Source organism: Myotis lucifugus, unplaced genomic scaffold (genome assembly GCF_000147115.1).
Source record: "Myotis lucifugus unplaced genomic scaffold, Myoluc2.0 scaffold_173, whole genome shotgun sequence".
NCBI classification, from domain to species: Eukaryota; Metazoa; Chordata; class Mammalia; order Chiroptera; family Vespertilionidae; genus Myotis; species Myotis lucifugus.
Genome location: NW_005871221.1, coordinates 2,071,670 through 2,088,591, shown reverse-complemented (window position 1 = coordinate 2,088,591; position 16,922 = coordinate 2,071,670). Strand labels below are relative to the sequence as shown.

Sequence of the window (16,922 nt, the reverse complement as noted above, 5' to 3'; positions counted from 1 at the left end):
ATCGCTCCTGAGAGAAAAGGGCTCTCAGCCAGGTTCCCCTCCAAAGTTCTCTGCTCCATGGAGTGACCCAGGCCCCTGGGCCCATTTCTCCATTCTCCTTGGCCAAGAGTAGGCTGAATAGAGGGTATCAGATGCAAACTTTTTATTGAAGTTGGGAGAGTTGGTACTTTCATTGGTTTTACAGTTCACCTGTTGTCTTCATACCTTAACAATAACTAGTTGTTATTGTAAGGGTATCACAGGCAGGCAGGCAGGGGAGAGGAATGGGGCCATGGGGGCTTAGAAAGGTTGAAGGGCCATGAAGGTGGATTACACTACTTCCCAGTCCTCAGCATACTTTATAGTCATTCTCACCAAGACCACCTTGGGAGCCTCTAAGAAGTGAAGCCCCCAGGATGCTTTACTTTCTCAAGGGTGGGGATGAGGTTCCTATAGAGGACAAGGGCAGTGAGGCAGTGGGGAATCATGGCTTTGGGACCAACTGGCTCCTCCACTGCTTAGCAAGTCCCATCTCTTCTCTGAGCCTCAGTTTCTGTACTGGTAAAACGGAGATGATTACTGCTACCTCAGTCTTTCTGTGAATCCTCAGTGAGAGCTGGGCACTGCAGTTAACAGAGGGATCTGTGCATTCACAGGAGCAGTTAGTGTGCCTCACTCATGGCCATGAGGCTTCCTTGTGCTGAGAGGTAGGGATGCTCCCTGCCGCCGTCCCCCCCGAACCCCATACAGATGCACAACCTCGTCTAGGTGAATTCAACAACCAGGCAAATTGCAGGTTTCTCCTGGTCCCTGAGGTATGTTTCTTAGCCCTGACCAAACATGGGTTTATAACATGCCAACAAGTTACTCACTGGCTCAATTTTCAGAGCGTTCCGGTAGCTGCCGAAGAAAGCGGCCTGGGCCTTGAGGAAAGCTCTGGCCACACCATCGCCAGTGGTGGTGGAGACCTTCTTTAGCCGGCTCTTCAGTGAAGAGATCTGGTGACCGAGAGAAAGGAGACAAGTTGAGGGCAGGGCTGGAGGAGGATGGCTGGCTGAGAGCTCTAGAAAATCCCTGGCCAGAATCGACTTGTTCCCTTGGCTGCTGGGAGAGCAAAAATGCACTCAGTGTTGGGGCAGGTTTTTGACATTTAAATGAATGTTGCTTTTATTAGAGCGTATCTAATGAAAACACAAACAAACCACTTTCTAAGCAGTTACAATGAGCCAAGTAAGTGCTTCACATTAAATTTCTAATTTAATTATTTCAGCAATCCTGCAAAGAAGAAATTAGTGTTCCCATCTTATAAGGGTGAAACAGTCTCAGAGACATTAGATCACATGCCTGGGAACAAACCTAAGAAGTGGCCAAGTCGGAATATGAATGGAAGCCTGTCATCTGACCCCAAATTACACAAAAATTTTCAGTTCCAATTCCATTCCCTCTTCACATTACTTACAAATATCAGAGTAAGTGCTTTACAATACTTAATATATTATCTACCTATATATATAAAAGGCTAATAATGCTGTGTTTGACTGGTCGCTATGACACACACTGATCACCAGGGGGCAGATGCTCAACGCAGGAGGTGTTGAGCTGCAGTTACTTGGTAGCAGCGGTTCTCAGGTGATGCACCCCAAAACCAGAGAGGAGGGGGCCTGATTCCTCATGGGCTGGGCGATTCCACCTTCGGCCGTGGGTTATATTGTTGCTGGGGCACTGTCAGCCCCAAACCTGGTTTACTGCACACTTGCGTTTGCGTTCCCCACCCTTTACCACAGCAACTTTGCAGAATGCCCTGTCGCACTCCGGGACCCCTTGGGGGATGTTGGAGAGCCAGTTTCGGCCCTATCCCCGCAGGCCAGGCCAAGGGACCCCGCTCACTCTGCAGATGCCGGGGAGGGACCGCAGGGGGTTGGCTCCAGAGCATGTCCAGCCCATCTCACCCAGTCCCTGCCGGCCACCTTCTAATTAATTTCCTTTCAATGTGCACGAATCTGTGCACCAGGTCACTAGTGTATAATAAATAAATATATGTTATTATATAGCTCACACCTTATACTCTAAAGCAGCGGTCGCCAACCGGTGGTCCACAGACCACTGGTGGTCCATGAGGTCTGAAAGGTTGGCGACTGCTGCTCTAAAGGAATAGTAGAAGCTTATAGATAAGCCCTCACATGCTAAAACAAAATAGATAAGAAAGCCATGGCAATGGGAAAAGTAGCCAGGAACAGATTTAATATGTAAAGATAAGCCATAAGGTCTTACATAGTGGCTAGAAATGAACTTTTGACTTAAGAGCCTCCTAGTGGTCAAAGCAAAAAGGGATACAAAAGAAGTAGTGAGATTCTTGGGTCCATCCTTGTATTACAAACAAACCAGTTACCCAGCTGAACAGATTTTCTTGAAAGTGAGAACTAAAAGAGATTCTTCCCATGAGTTCCCAATGTACGAATGACTATGACGTGATGGCTGTTGCCTTCAGTATCAGACAGCATCAAGCTTCCGGGTTTGTTTCTATATGCCCTTCATTCATCTCAGGATTGCACAACTGCTGGGCACATCATTCACACCGTGTTCCATGTGAAAGGTGTCCCTAGAATTGTGCAATGTGGTAACCTCGAGTCATTCATTTACTCAACAAATATTCATTATTTCCTCAGTGCCTGGGACTGTGTTAGGTGTTGAGGATATAATGGTGAACAAAACTAGACATAAGCTCTGCCCTCATTAAGGTTACACTCTCGTGAGGGAAACACCAATACTGTGACATTGCTACTGTGATGAACCTCTGACAGCTCACCAGGGAGGTCAAGTAAAGCTTCCTGGAGGGAAACAGCCTTGGACTGAAACCTGAAGGATCAGCTGAAGAAGTCGTCTAGGCCAAGGGAGGGAGGAACAGTGTACCAAACACGGGGAATAGCATTTGCAAAGACCCTGTGGTGAGTAGTCCAGAGAACAAAAAGGGCTGTGGCTTCAGTGGAGAGAATGAGGGGGAGTATGGCTTAGAATGAGATGAGAGCAGGGGTCAGAGGAGCCTGTGAGAACACTAAGGAATTTCTTCCTTTATCTTGAGAGAAATATAAAGCTAATGACTGTTTTTAAGCATGTGGGTGACATTTCACAGGCACATTTCAGGAACCAGGGGCTTAGATAAAGGACTATCTAATGGCTTGACATTATCTAAGGATAAAATTAAGAATAAAATAAAAATTAGATTCAGGTGGTCCATGAATCATCTACAAATTTTTAATATGAAGGAGTGATGATCATTTTAGGAGGCATAGGTTCCATAGCTTTCCTCAGAATCCTACATAAACAAAAACTAAAACAAAAACCATTAAGAGTAACTGATCTGGGATGGACTATATATACCTTTAGAAATGTTCCATGAATATTACTTCTTGTTACTAAGTTTTTTTAAAAAAATATATCTTTTTAAAAAATATACATTTTATTGATTTTTTTACAGAGAGGAAGGGAGAGGGATAGAGAGTTAGAAACATCGATGAGAGAGAAACATCGATCAGTTGCCTCCTGCACACCTCCCACTGAGGATGTGCCCACAACCAAGGTACATGCCCTTGACCGGAATCGAACTCGGGACCCTTCAGTCCGCAGGCTGACGCTCTATCCACTGAGCCAAACCGGCTAGGGCAAGATATATCTTGTAGTAACAGAGCTGAGGGGCTGTTCGCAGAGCGAGCTGAAGATGAATACCAGAGGACCTGCATCTCAGCTGAAGGACAGCAAATGGACCTTTTGAAAGTCACGATCTTCTTCGAAAAGGTTCTCCTTGTGTGAAAAATGAGCTTTTGCCCAGTCATCTTCTTGAATTATCAGAAAAAAATTTCCAGCTCAACCAAGATAAAATGAAATTTTCCACACTGAGAAACATCGGGGTCTGTTTGCTCCACTAAAATTGCAAATGGAATTCAAGGCAGTGCAACAAGTCCAGTGTCTTCCACTTCTTCCACGCTCACACCTTTCACTGGATAACTTGAGGGGTAATAATGAGACCACTGGATTTGAAAATACTCCTTTTTAAAATATATTTGTACTGATTTCAGAGAGGAAGGGAGAGGGAGAGAGAGAGAGAAATATCAATGATGAGAGAGAATCATTGATCAGCTGCCTCCTGCACACACCCCACTGGGGATTGAGCCCAAAACCTGGGCACGTGTCCTGACCAGGAATCGAACTGTGACCTCCTGGTTCATAGTTTCATGCTCAATCACTGAGCCACCATAACTGGGCTGAAGATACTCTTAATGACCCATCACAAAGTGCATTAATGGAGGAATCACACTTGATGGTGGGATATAAACTTGGTTTACTGCAATGCAGTGTGCTGACCATGGAAATGGAGGGGCTACATTTTGTTTACAGTTTTTTTTTTACTATAATTTTATGTATACAACATTAAAAGTTCTGACACATGTGAACTGCTGTCAAAAGAAAAGATATATCTTACATACCATAAAATTCATTCATTTAAAGTGTACAGTTCTGTGGGTTTTTTAGTGACAAGGTCGTACAATGATCACTATTATCTAATTCCAGAACATGTTCTTCACCCCCAAAAGAAGACTCATTGGTAGTCACTTCTTATTCCCCACCAATCCTCCTTCCCCACCCTAGCCCTAGGTAACCACTGATCCACTTTCTGTCTCTATGGATTTGCTTATTCTGGACAGTTCATATAAACACAATCATACAGCTATGTATGTAATCTTTTGTGAGTGACTTCTTTCACTAAGCACAATGCTCATTATGAATAAGGTTCATCCATGTTATGGCACTTATCAATACTTTATTCTTTTTCATAGGTGAATAATATTCCATTGTATGGATATACAGCATTTTATTTATTTATACATCAGTTGCTAGGTATCTTGACTATTTCTAGTTTTTGGCTATTATAAATAATGCTGCCATAAATATTTATGTATAAGCCAAAAGGACACATGGAACACAGTGCTTAGCACATAGTAGGCCATCAATAAGTGTTTACTGAGTACAGGGGAAAGAATCCTGTGTTGTTGTTGTGGGGGCGTACCATATGCTTGGAAGTCAACAGAGTGTAGTTAGGACTGACATTCTCCTCTGGTAAGTCAGAAGGACGGGAACATGCACCGAGAGGGTGGTCACCCCATCTCTGTTTGGAGGCAGGCCAAGGGAAACAATTTTCCTCTGGAAGCAGTTTGGACTTTGCCTCAACATCTGAGTGTAAATACCTGGTTTATGTGACCTTCCCTATTCTGGGACCTATGAGCCCCTGAATCATAGCGGTGGGTGCTCCATGAGAAGCAACGCAGGCCATTTGGCACCCAGGCAGACTGCCATGGACTTTCAACCCGAAATAGCAATGTGAAAAAGACACATGCTTTTTTAAAAAATTGTTGACACTATAACAGATGTCTCCCATTCCCCGCTCCTCCCCTCTTAGCCCTTCTTTACCCAGGTCCTTCCCCCCACCTTCGGGCCTTCACCACACTGTTGTCTATGTTCATGGTCTATGCATATATGAATATATGTTCTTTGGTTAATCTCTTCCAGTCCCTCACAATCCCCACCCCTCTGAGATCTGTAAGTCTGTTCCATGCATCCATGCCTCTGGTCCTACTTTGTTCATCAGTTTATTTTGTTCATTAGATTCCACATGTAAGTGAGATCATATGGCATTTGTCTTTCTCTGACTTGCTTATTTCGCTTAGCATAATAATCTCCAGGTCCATCCATGCTGTTGCAAAGGGTAAGAGTTCCTTCTTCTTTTTTTTTTTTTTTTTTTACAGCCGCATAGTATTCCAAAGTGTAAATGTACCACTGTTTTTTTATCCACTCATCTACTGATAGGTACTTGGGCTGTTTCCAGATCTCAGTTATTGTAAATAACGCTGCTATGAACTTAAGGGTGCATATCTTCTTTCTGATTGGTGTTTCGGGATTTTTAGGATATGTTGCCAGAAGTGGGATCACCGGGTCAAATGGCATTTCCATTTTTAACTTTTTAGGAAACTCCATACTGTTTTCCATGGTGGCTGCACCAGTCTGCATTCCCACCAGCAATGCATACATGCTTTATTAAGACGTTAAAAATACTCCCCACTCCCCACCCTCCAAGTAATAAAAATCCTGTCCCTCCCGGACACTTCCATCCTTTGAAACGGTGCAAGCCACTGTCACTCTTCTTCCAGCTCCTCAAAGGCCTTGGGCCACCTGTGCCGCAGATTATTCCTCACTTAACCTTCCCTGGCCTTTCCAGTTCATTCAGGAGGTGTTTAATTACCTAGGATTCACAAGCTGCTCTTCAGGTGAGCCTCTCCTAATGGCCTCATTACCATTTTACACAAAGAGGTACTCGCTGATGGTAACTGAGCAAACACGAGTGTGTGCCTTCCCACCTGCCCAGCTGGTCTGAAACCAGCCAAGTGGTCCTGGGCTCTTGGTGCCCCTGTGACCACTTAGGCCAAGACTTCTGAAGACCTCTCCTCACCCTGCAACATGCGGAAGCTTTTGTCAGCACTTCAAACTTGGGAACTTCAAGTGTATACACTTCTGATAACTGGTGGTAGCATTTTGTCCTTTAAATAAAACTGAGGGAAGAAATCTAAGGCTCAAATAACCCAGGCATCTACAGCTGAGCTTGCTGAGTACTCCTGGAGGGTCTGATCAGACCCCTGACATCGGGTGCTTTGGGCGTAAGTTGGAGGTGGCGGAAATGCGGGTGAGGATGGCTTCCTCCTGTAATTAGGCATCATAGGAGGCAGGCAGAAAACAAAGGGAAGGGAGTACAGAGTTGAATTCAGCGTCTCCCATTGTAGTTACTACAGCATCTTCCAGCCGGCCTCCCAGGACAGATTCTGATGCTGGATCCCCTACTTCTCTTTTCATTTCCACCATTCTCATGTCTTATCAACACCACCCTATGTCCTGAACCTGCTCTCTCCTCTCAGAGCCCATGACCTTGGCCCTAGGCCCTTCAGGACCATCAGTCTCTCTGTTCCAGACTGGTGGAGCAGTAGTTTCCTAGACGGGCTCTCTGCCTCCAGTTTCCCCTCAATGCCATCCACCCAGAGCTGTCCTAGTCATTTTGGGAAAACATGAATCTGATCAACTCAACCCCTCCTTCAGATCCTTCAATGCCCCCACCCTTGTCCACCAGGACCTTCAGAAAACCATCCCAATTCCTCAGAGCAGCCTGAGGCTTTCCTCAGTTGGCCTGGCTTCCCTCTCGCAGCCCCATGGCAAGTTGTACTTGACTGATACTGAATTTCTAGTAGAAGCACATATGACTGTCCAGTCAACACACACACCGACAACTCAGAGGGAGCTGTCCCTGTCCCTTCCTGTCCTGCTTGAGAACATCTCTTCACCCTCTGAAAGACCAGCCAAGCGTCCATCAATGGGGCCGATGAAGTATGTGGTACCACATCCTCACTATGCAGCACAGTATAGCTAACAGAATGTGGATGTAGTCTGTAAACTGACATGAAAGGATGGCCACAAAATATTGCCAAATGGGAGGAAAACACGCGAACTGAAGAGCAATATGTACAGCATGAAGCATTTAAGAATTATATATGTACATATCTGTAGTATAAATCTAAAATGCCATGTATCAAGCATTAACCATGCAGAGATGCTTTCTATTTTATGAACTTTTGATTGTTTTGATTATCCTTTATAAAAAAGCATATGTTACTTTTATAATAAAGAATTTAAATGAGGTATTTTTCTTTAATAGTCAAATTAAACACTGCCTTGGGTTAAGGGAAAGACGGAAGCCAGATGTCCCCTCATCTGCAAAGCCTTCCCTAACCCCTGAGACCTGGCTAATGACACTGCCTGGGCCCCTGGGACTGCATAGGTGATTCTTTGGTGAGTTGCAGTGTCTACCATCTTTCCTGCCAGACTCCGAGTTCCCAGAAGGTCCACAGGGCCTGGTCACCCAGCAGTTTCTTCTGAATGAAAGAACAGATGGCGAGTGTTCTGACCTCTTGCAAGGCATTTCCAGTGGCTGAGCCTCTGCCTTGAGGCAGGTCTAGGATCACATTTGGTCGTTAGAAGAAAGTGGTCTTAGTTGGGTAGGGTTGGGGGAGAAATTGACACTCATTCTGTTCTCTTTTGCAGAAGGCCATCATTAAGGTGAAACCCAAATTGCAAGGCAAATGGACCTGTGGTTGCTGAATGAGTTAACGTGGACAACTAGACCAGTCTTATACAACACTGCAAACGCAACATGTCCAATAACAAATGCAGCGTTCCCTTCCCTACCCGGCTCCTGTTTTACCTGGTCACTGTAGGCTCTACCTCTCAGGTTTCCTGGCTTCACCTGCTTCTCTATCCCCCTGCATTCCGCATGCAGGAGAGAGTAGAGCTTGCATCACATTAACCAAAGTCTAAGGTTAGAAACCTGGCTTCACTCTCTTAGCCTTTCTGAGCCTCAGCTTCCTCTGCTGTGAAATGAGGCATCTGCAACCAACATGACCTGCGAGAACAGAAATATATTGGGTGTAAAATGGATAATGGATGTGGCGGACGGCCTAGCTTTTTGGTATCAGTTCAGGCTTCATCTTTTACCTGGACTGCAACAGCCTTTCACAACTGGTGGCCCTTCCTCTATTTCCTTTTTGGTCCAATCTATCCTTTGCATTGAACTGTCTTCCTGAAACAGCAGGTTGAATCTTATCACTTCCTCTAAAATCTGCAGTGGTTCCATGCTGCTAACATAAAGTGCACATTCCTTAGCACAATGTTCAAGGCCTTCTATGGGCCTGGCGCAAGCTCTGTTTCCCACGTTGTCTTCTCTTCAACTTCAGAGGCCAAGAAATCATCCCTCGGCCTGGGATGTTCTTCATCCTACTCTCTAACAAAACCCTCCTATAAAAAAAATAAAAAATAAAGAAAAGCCTCTGACTCTCTGTGATGTCCTCTGTCACAACAAAGAGCTCCTTCCCAGGGCACACTGGCCTGTGGCTTAAGTGGATGCCTCACCTTTGCAGGCCCCACGCTGAAGCTGTGCTGGGACAGAGTTGCACAGGACCAGGGCCCAGCTCCTGACATGCAGTTAAGCTCCCCCAGCCCAGCCCAAGTGAGCTTATTACTGCTTCAAAGGGGCTCTCATGTTGTTTACATCACTGTCCTATCATTTAGCCTTTTGTCCAACCAGAAGTTTATATATCTTCCTCCCCACTAGAATGAAAATAACCCTTGCAATTCATATTGGCACTCAACAAATACAGAATTATTTGTCACTTGGTAGCGACTTGAGGGGGAGGGAGGGGAGGATAAGGATGGTATACTGTTCATCTGTCCTCCTCTAAGACTCTCTATCCATCTCTTTCCATCAGCACTGGCACCTTAAGATCATTCAGCAGCTTCCCTATTGTTCTGAAGACAAACACTAAAGTCCCAGCCTGGCCTGCAAGGCTCTGAGTGATTTGGCCCCAGCCTCTTTCAGATGCTAGGTCCCTGCATCCCTGGTTTTAGCCACACCCTCCGGGCCCTAGTTGCACTGGCCTCCCTCACACCCCAAGGCCTTCACATAGGCTAGTTCCTCTGCTTGGAGAGCTCTCACTACCATCACTCCCTAGAATTCAGCACCGTCCAACAGGACTTTCCGTAAATAATCTAGCATATGTGTGATCCAACGTGGCAGCTGCAACTGAGCACTTGAAATGTGGCTAGTGTGACTCAGGAATTGAAATTTTAAATTTTACTTCATTTAAATCAATTTAAATAGTCACATGGGGATAGTGGCTAGCATGTTGGACAACGCAGGGTCCTAGACCAAGTACTACACATCCTTCAGACCTCAGTTCAAATATCACTTCCTCAGTCTGACCCCCTCAGACTAGATAGCGGTGCCCCATTTTATACTCTCACTATATATTTCCTTTAGGGACACACAACGATGTGCAACAATCCAATGTCTGTCTCTCTCTTCTATTAGACCGAGCACTTAGGAAGGCAGGGACCATGAACATCCTCAGTGCAGCACCTCAAGTAGAGGGACAGTTCTTCTAAATGTCTGGCTCAAGTCAGCCTGTGCAGGGGCCCCTGAGGAGGTGCATTACTTGCTCAGTGTCAGATTTGGAGTTTAAAGATTTTTGTTGGACAATTCAGACACCCAGCAGCAGCTGGGAGGGGGCAATAGAATCACACTTTCATTGTGCCTTTAAAAAATGGCCCTCAAGGACTAAGGCAAATGGATTCTTCCTTTCCTGAATAAAGCAGGCGTCAGGGCTCTGTTACAGGGTCTCCTGGAAGATGTCTGGGTGTGGACAGGGGCGGAGGGACTACTTACTGCTGCGCTGTCCTGTCCTTGGGGCACATCTACACTGGCTCCCTCTGCTGTGTTCGCACAGACACGGTGTTATCTACCTGTGCCTCGATTAGTTCTTGCCTTGATTAGAAGCAAAAAGTCTTGCTATGTAAAGGCAATCCCACTTCATTCTCTTTCCCAGTAACAGTTTCTGGGAAAAGCAGGAATTTACCAGGAAAAAGGAACAGGAACTAGCATTTATGAAGCATCCCACTAGGTACCAACTGCCACGGCAGGTGTTCTCATACCCAGCACTGGATGGAAATTTCAGCACCACTGTGCTAGGCAGGAGTTATCCCCATTACAGAGATGAGGAAAGTGAGCCCCAGCCTCACGTCACATAGCCGGTAGCTGGTGGCTGGTGCAGCAAGGGCAGAGGCCAACGCCAAGCCCAAGCCTGTCTTCCTCTGAAGTCGGTGTTATTCCATTATTTCTCACTGTTGCCAGGATTTCTTAGGTTAGCAAATTGGGTTTGTCCACGATACTGGTTTATTTCCCCCCAACTTAATATATCTCCATTATTGCTTCCTCTCACTCCTTGCTTTTCTGTTTCTTGAGAACATGGTTGTACCTTGACCTCAGTTGGCTTTAATTGCTTCTTCTGCATCCCATTTTCCCCTCAAAGTTACTGTTCTCCATGGGGGAGTGGGGACTGTGCTAGTTAGGCGGCGCTCGGAGCTGGAGCTGGCTCTGACCTCAGGGGCCCAGGTCTCTGCTCCCTCTGTCTCTCCTGACATCTCACGGGCTGAGTATTAAGTCAGAAAGTTAGAAGCAAGCATTACAATACTAAGCAGCTTTTTTTTTTTTTGTCAGACAAAAGGATTAATTTTCATTATGTGAAGGCTACCTCACTTTGTGCTGTAATGGCTGTGTTGAGCATGCTATGAACAAACTATCAAGTTCTTAGGACGATATTCTTGGAGTAAAAAATACAATTTCAAAACAAAAACAAAAAGACCCATTTCCACTATCTGCCAAATAAAGCTCAGGAGGAGTGTGCCACAAACACTGCAGCTTTCCCCACGCGTGTAACCCCTACCTCAGCATTTTATCCTGAGACACACAGCAGCAAAGACTTGCATTTTTCTATTTGTAAAGCTTATTTTCCTCCATACACTTTTTTATTTTTGCCCAGAGGAAGTGAAATTGTCTTTGTTTTCCCTATAAAACAACTTAACTTCAAAACACACACACACACACACACACACACACACACACACACACACACACACACTACTTTCTTAATGCAGCTGAAAATCTGCCCAAGCTATAGGAAGAAGGACTCAAAGTAAATGTGTATTTAAATTACTAGGTGGTCATTCAATAAAAAGATTATTTCTAACCAAATATGTGCATGCACGTATGCCTATATATGTACGTATCTGGGAGTATTTTCAAAGAAGGGTTTTCTCCCCATACTTCTGGCAGTTTAAGTTTAAAGGTCAGATCTACACCATCACCATGTTTCACAATGCAATCTGTGCAGTGCCGCGTAATGAAATGGTTCAGTAAAGGTGCTCGTGGAAATTCTTTTAATTAGGTCTAAGGCTTTTCAGTTGTCAACATGAATAAACCAAGAGCCATTCTCTTGCAAACACAATACGCAAAATAAAAATGTAAGTTACCTTTGAAAAAACAGAGATGCACTTGCAAAAGGAAAGTTATACATGGATTTTTTCTTCTTTACAACATACCCTCTACCAATTAAAAAACACACACACCAGATCTTTCAACAACAACATGGACAGCAAATCAAAAATAAAGGGGCTGCTCTATTTCTAATGAACTAGGACACCATGCCTGGTTCTAATGAAAAGTGTTTGGAAGAAGACTCAAGTTAATCATAACTAAAACTGTTTATCAAGAGACTAATGGCTTTCTTTGTGAGCAAAGGCCACCTTCCCATTTAACTACAATTAATTCCACAGATCAGTGGTATTTCAGTCAGACATGTGATATCCCATAATGACTCCTGCAAATTGAATGTTATCTATTAAAAATGCACCAAAATGCACTTTTCCCCTCCGCACCACTATCTGAGGCCCAAAAGCTGAGCATATCACAGCAGGAACATCAAGACTTGCTTTTCAAAGCTGTGTTGACAAAATAAACTACTTGGATTTGGATTTTTTTTTTTAGCTGTCAGTTCAAAGCTGAATCTAGGGATTGAAATATGCAAAATGAAAACTCTAAGAAAATGGTAGGTTGTTTGGGGAAGTTGGATTGTATTTGCATTGAGTTCTGATGGAAAAAACAAAACTAAATAAAGGACTCAAATCACCTCCAGTTCAGATTTACAGATACAAGTTGTTCATAAAAGCCAGTTGGCCTGAGAATTGCCATGGAATGGGGGAATCAAATGGAGAAATGGTAGCATGTAATAAGCAGGTGTAATAAATCAATGCATTGACTAATTAACCAATGACTGAATGAATGAATGTGTAGCAAACCCTGAGCATGAGGTACAATACCCAACAAATAATATGTTGGGCCGAAACCGGTTTGGCTCAGTGGATAGAGCATCGGCCTGCGGACTGAAAGGTCCCAGGTTCGATTCCGGTCAAGGGCATGTACCTGGGTTGCGGGCACGTCCCCAGTGGGGGTGTGCAGGAGGTGGCTGATCGATGTTTCTCTCTCATCGATGTTTCTAACTCTCTATCTCTCTCCCTTCCTCTCTGTGGAAAATCAATAAAATATATTTAAAAAATAATAATATGTTGGTTTACACTGGATTCTAATGGACCTGAGTTCAAATCCTGAGTCAGCTGCTATTAACTGGATGGGGTAAAGTAACTACCATTACTTTTTAAAGGATTGTTATGTAGATTAAATATTAAGCTTTTTGCCAAGGCCGGCGTGGCTTGGTTGGAGCGCTGTTCCATACAAGGAAAGGTTGTGGGGTTCAATTCTCAGTCAGGTCACATACCTACGTTGTGGTATTGATGGTACAGGAAGGCAACCACTCAATGTTTCTCTCTCTCTCTCCCTTCTCCCCTCTCTAAAATCAATAAGCATGTCCTTGGGTGAAGATTTAAAAAATAAGTCAAGCCCAGACAGCGTGACTCAGTGGTTGAATATTGACCTATGAACCAGGAGGTCATGGTTCGATTCCCAGTCAGGGCATATGCCCAGGTTTTGGGCTCGATACCCAGTGTGGGGCATGCAGGAGGCAGCTAATCGAGGATTCTCAATGATCACTGATGTTTCTGTCTCTCTCCCCGTCTCCCTTCCTCTCTGAAATCAATAAAAATATATTTTTTAAAAAGTCTAGATTTCCAATGCACCAAGCACAGTGGCTGGCACACAGCTGAAGCCTAATAGGTGGTGCCTATTCTTCCATGCTAGCTCAACTCCAAAGTCAAAACTACCCAAGCCATTATTTCAGCATAAAAAACGAATGATGGGCTCACAATGAACATTTTCTAGGGCATCAATTACTGAAATGTCACTCATTATGCTAAGCCTGGTGGGTTTATTTAGTGACCCGAACTCGGGTGTGTATTTGGGAGTTAATGAAGTGCCTGGTGTTTACACAGATAAAAGCAGGATTTGTCTCAGCAGCAATCTGGGCTGAATGGATATAGATCTCCGCGCTTAGGGATACGGCCAGGACGGATCCAGGGTGGATCACATGGATGCAGCCACATGGAGTGAGATATCTCCCAAGGGGATTTGGGCATCTCCACCTCCTCAGGGGAGAAAATACAGGAAGGGGGGTGGGAAGTGTGTATAATAGATGTGTTTCACAGTGTCCCTGCTGTGATGAACAACTTGATCCACTTACAGTTCCAAACACATGATGCATAAAAGAGCTGACAGAAATTCAATTCTTCAAAGAAAAGCATCTGCTCTCTAGTGGGAACGGCCAAATATTAAGCAGTTTTAAGGCAGGGCAAAGACCTAGAGGAGCACACTTCATTATCTGGATAGCCAGAGTAAAGAAATGCAGAGGATTACAAACGAACGAAAAAGTAGCCGAGATTCCACGCATTAATTACCCAGAGTAAAATGATTCAAGTTGAATCTTTGTTACGACAAATATTAAACCCAGCTGTGTTTATGTAGCAGTTGTGAAAAAGAAGAAAAAAAGAAATCCGTGTACAATATCTGTGAGCTCTGCCAGTTAATTGAATTTGCTGGCAGCACTTCCTCTACCACGAGCCAAACATCCTCAAAGATAAAATGTAGCTTTTAAACAGACCTGGGGAAAACGGAATCAAGAAATTTCAACCATTAAAACACAACTCTTTACTGGTATGAAAGTAAAGTAAAATTCAGTAATGAAAGGAAGGAAGTCTCTTAAACATTTACTGCATTCCAAAGCTTGGAGCTGCGGTTTATTGCTGAGGTCTCTTCTGATGTCCCACAGTGCTCCTGCTCCAGCGTCTTTAATGAAGTCCCATAAACTCCCATAAAATACTCGATTGTTGACAAATCATGCACACACACTCAGGGCAAGGCCCACTGGGCCACGATGCTCCTTCCCTTCCTGCCTGAAATTAGTAAGTCATGGGGTGGACACTCCTGGTGAGTGGTCCAACGAGAACAGAGACCTCCAGGCAATCCTTTGAAAGGATGAAGGATGAAAGACTGGACACCTGTAAGAATTCCTTTCAGCAAACTGTCCCCCGACCCCAAGTCCAATATCAGTAGTCTGGGGTGAGGGGCAGCTTTGGCCAGATTCTCGGAACCAGAGAAGCAACAAGAGGTTGGGTCCAACACTCAACCTTCTGTCTGGGACTCAGTGCAGTGCAGATCTTCTCCCATCATTCCTTGGCTTAATTATCTTAGTTCAGTGGTTCTCAACCGTGGCTGCACATTAGAATCACCTGGGAATCTTTTTAAAATCCTGATTTCTGGGCCTCATCCTCTGGAAATTCTGTTTCTTTGTTATGGGGTGGGGCCACAACATTAGTAACAAAGAAACAGAATTTCCGGAGGATGAGGCCCAGAAATCAGAATTTTAAAAAGATTCCCAGGTGATTCTAATGTGCAGCCAAGGTTGAGAACCACCGTCTTAGTTGATTCCCCACTGCCCAAAATATGAAGCTCAAATGTGTGTTTATGACAGAAGGCCACTCCTAATCTGGTCCCTCCTGTCTACTTCTTTGGTTTCACCTTTTGTCCCTCCCAACCACCCACCCTATGTTCCAGCTGAACTAAACGATTAATCCCTGCCCAAACACATCCACTTTTGTTCACACCTCCAGCCTCTATTCGTTCTGTTCCCGCCTCCCAGTATGCTCCTCTCTCCTTTTCCAGGAACAGCGACTGTTTCCTGCACATCTCCATGTTCCTAAGGCCCAACACACTGAGCCTACAGCCAAAAAACTCTTGGCTGGAAAAATAATCTCCATTCCTGAACTGGCTGTAGATCTGCCCATTTGGGATACTGAACCAGAAGTGTCCAGGGCTCCTGCAGATGGAGGCGAAGCTGCTGGTGTGAAGTGTAAGCGGGTAGGAAAGCAGCAAGAGATGTGCCAGGAGAGGGAGGCAGACTGGATCATAAAGGGCCATATTCTGGAGTTCGAATTTCACCCAGAGGGAGAACAGAGAGCCATTAAATGGTTTAAATAGGGGAGTGATAGATGCATGTTCCATAATATTCCTTCATTTATAGCAAGAGAATGGCCTGGGATTGGAGAAGTGGGGGCAAGACTGGCAGTCTGTCCTTCCATTAGCTCTATGACTCACTGAGAATGAGGTTCATGTCTTAATCATCTCTGCATGCATATACCCAGTGCAAAGCACAGCACATAGTAGGTGTTCAGGAAATGGCTGGTTTATTAAGTATATTAGACAAAACTGCACATATTTGAAGTATAATGTGGTGATTTGACATAAATGTTATGAAATAATCACAAGTCATCTAATTAACATGTCTGTTATTTCAGTTATCTTTTTTTGTATTATTGACATGGTCACTATGCTATATAGTAGATCCTCAGAACATATTCATGTTATAACTGAAAGCTTGCCCCTTTAACCAACATCTCTCCATAGAAAACCCCTGTTGAACAAATAAACATTCTGCCAGCGAACACTAACAATGTATGCTTTCACATGGCACAAGGAGTACTTAAGACTATAAGGCCTATACACACAAAGATTTACCGTATTTTTCCGTGTATAAGACGCTATTTTTTTCTAAAATTGTTAGACAGAAAATTGAGGTGCATCTTATACACGGAAGTCAGCCGAAGAGGGAGCCGCACTGGTGCGTAGCTGCCCATACCTTGTCAAACAGGCTTTCTCCAATCACGAGCCTTATTGTTACTGACGTCAGCTGATGCTGTAATTGGAGGTAGAGGTGGGGAGTGCGCAGATGCAACAGGGACCGGAGCATTCTGAGCCCATAAAGATGTCAAAAAAATAAGAGGATAAATACCGGTAAGCGATGGTCTTACTCTGCAAAATTCAAACTGAATGTAATCAGCTATGAAAGAGAGCATGGAAAGAGAGCCGCAGAGAGACAATTTGGACCTCCTCCCACTGAGTATATAATCATACAGTGGAGAAAACAGGAAGAACAACTCCTTACGATGCCAAAAAAGAAGAAGGACTTAAGAGGAAAACCAGCCACATGGGCAAACTTGGAACAGAGGCTTAAAAC

The 16,922-nt window shown here is 44.3% G+C and overlaps 1 protein-coding gene across 10 annotated transcripts in view; it reads right to left on the bottom strand.

Annotated features, from left to right (window-relative positions):
• DENND1A (DENN domain containing 1A) overlaps positions 1 to 16,922 on the bottom strand; it is a 407,524-nt gene that overhangs the window by 136,393 nt on the left and 254,209 nt on the right. For all 10 annotated transcript variants that reach the window (XM_023760104.1, XM_023760106.1, XM_023760103.1 and 7 more), the window contains one exon: positions 852 to 977. In XM_023760104.1, coding sequence (XP_023615872.1) covers positions 852 to 977 — 126 coding nt within the window. The remainder of the gene's footprint in view (positions 1 to 851; positions 978 to 16,922) is intronic.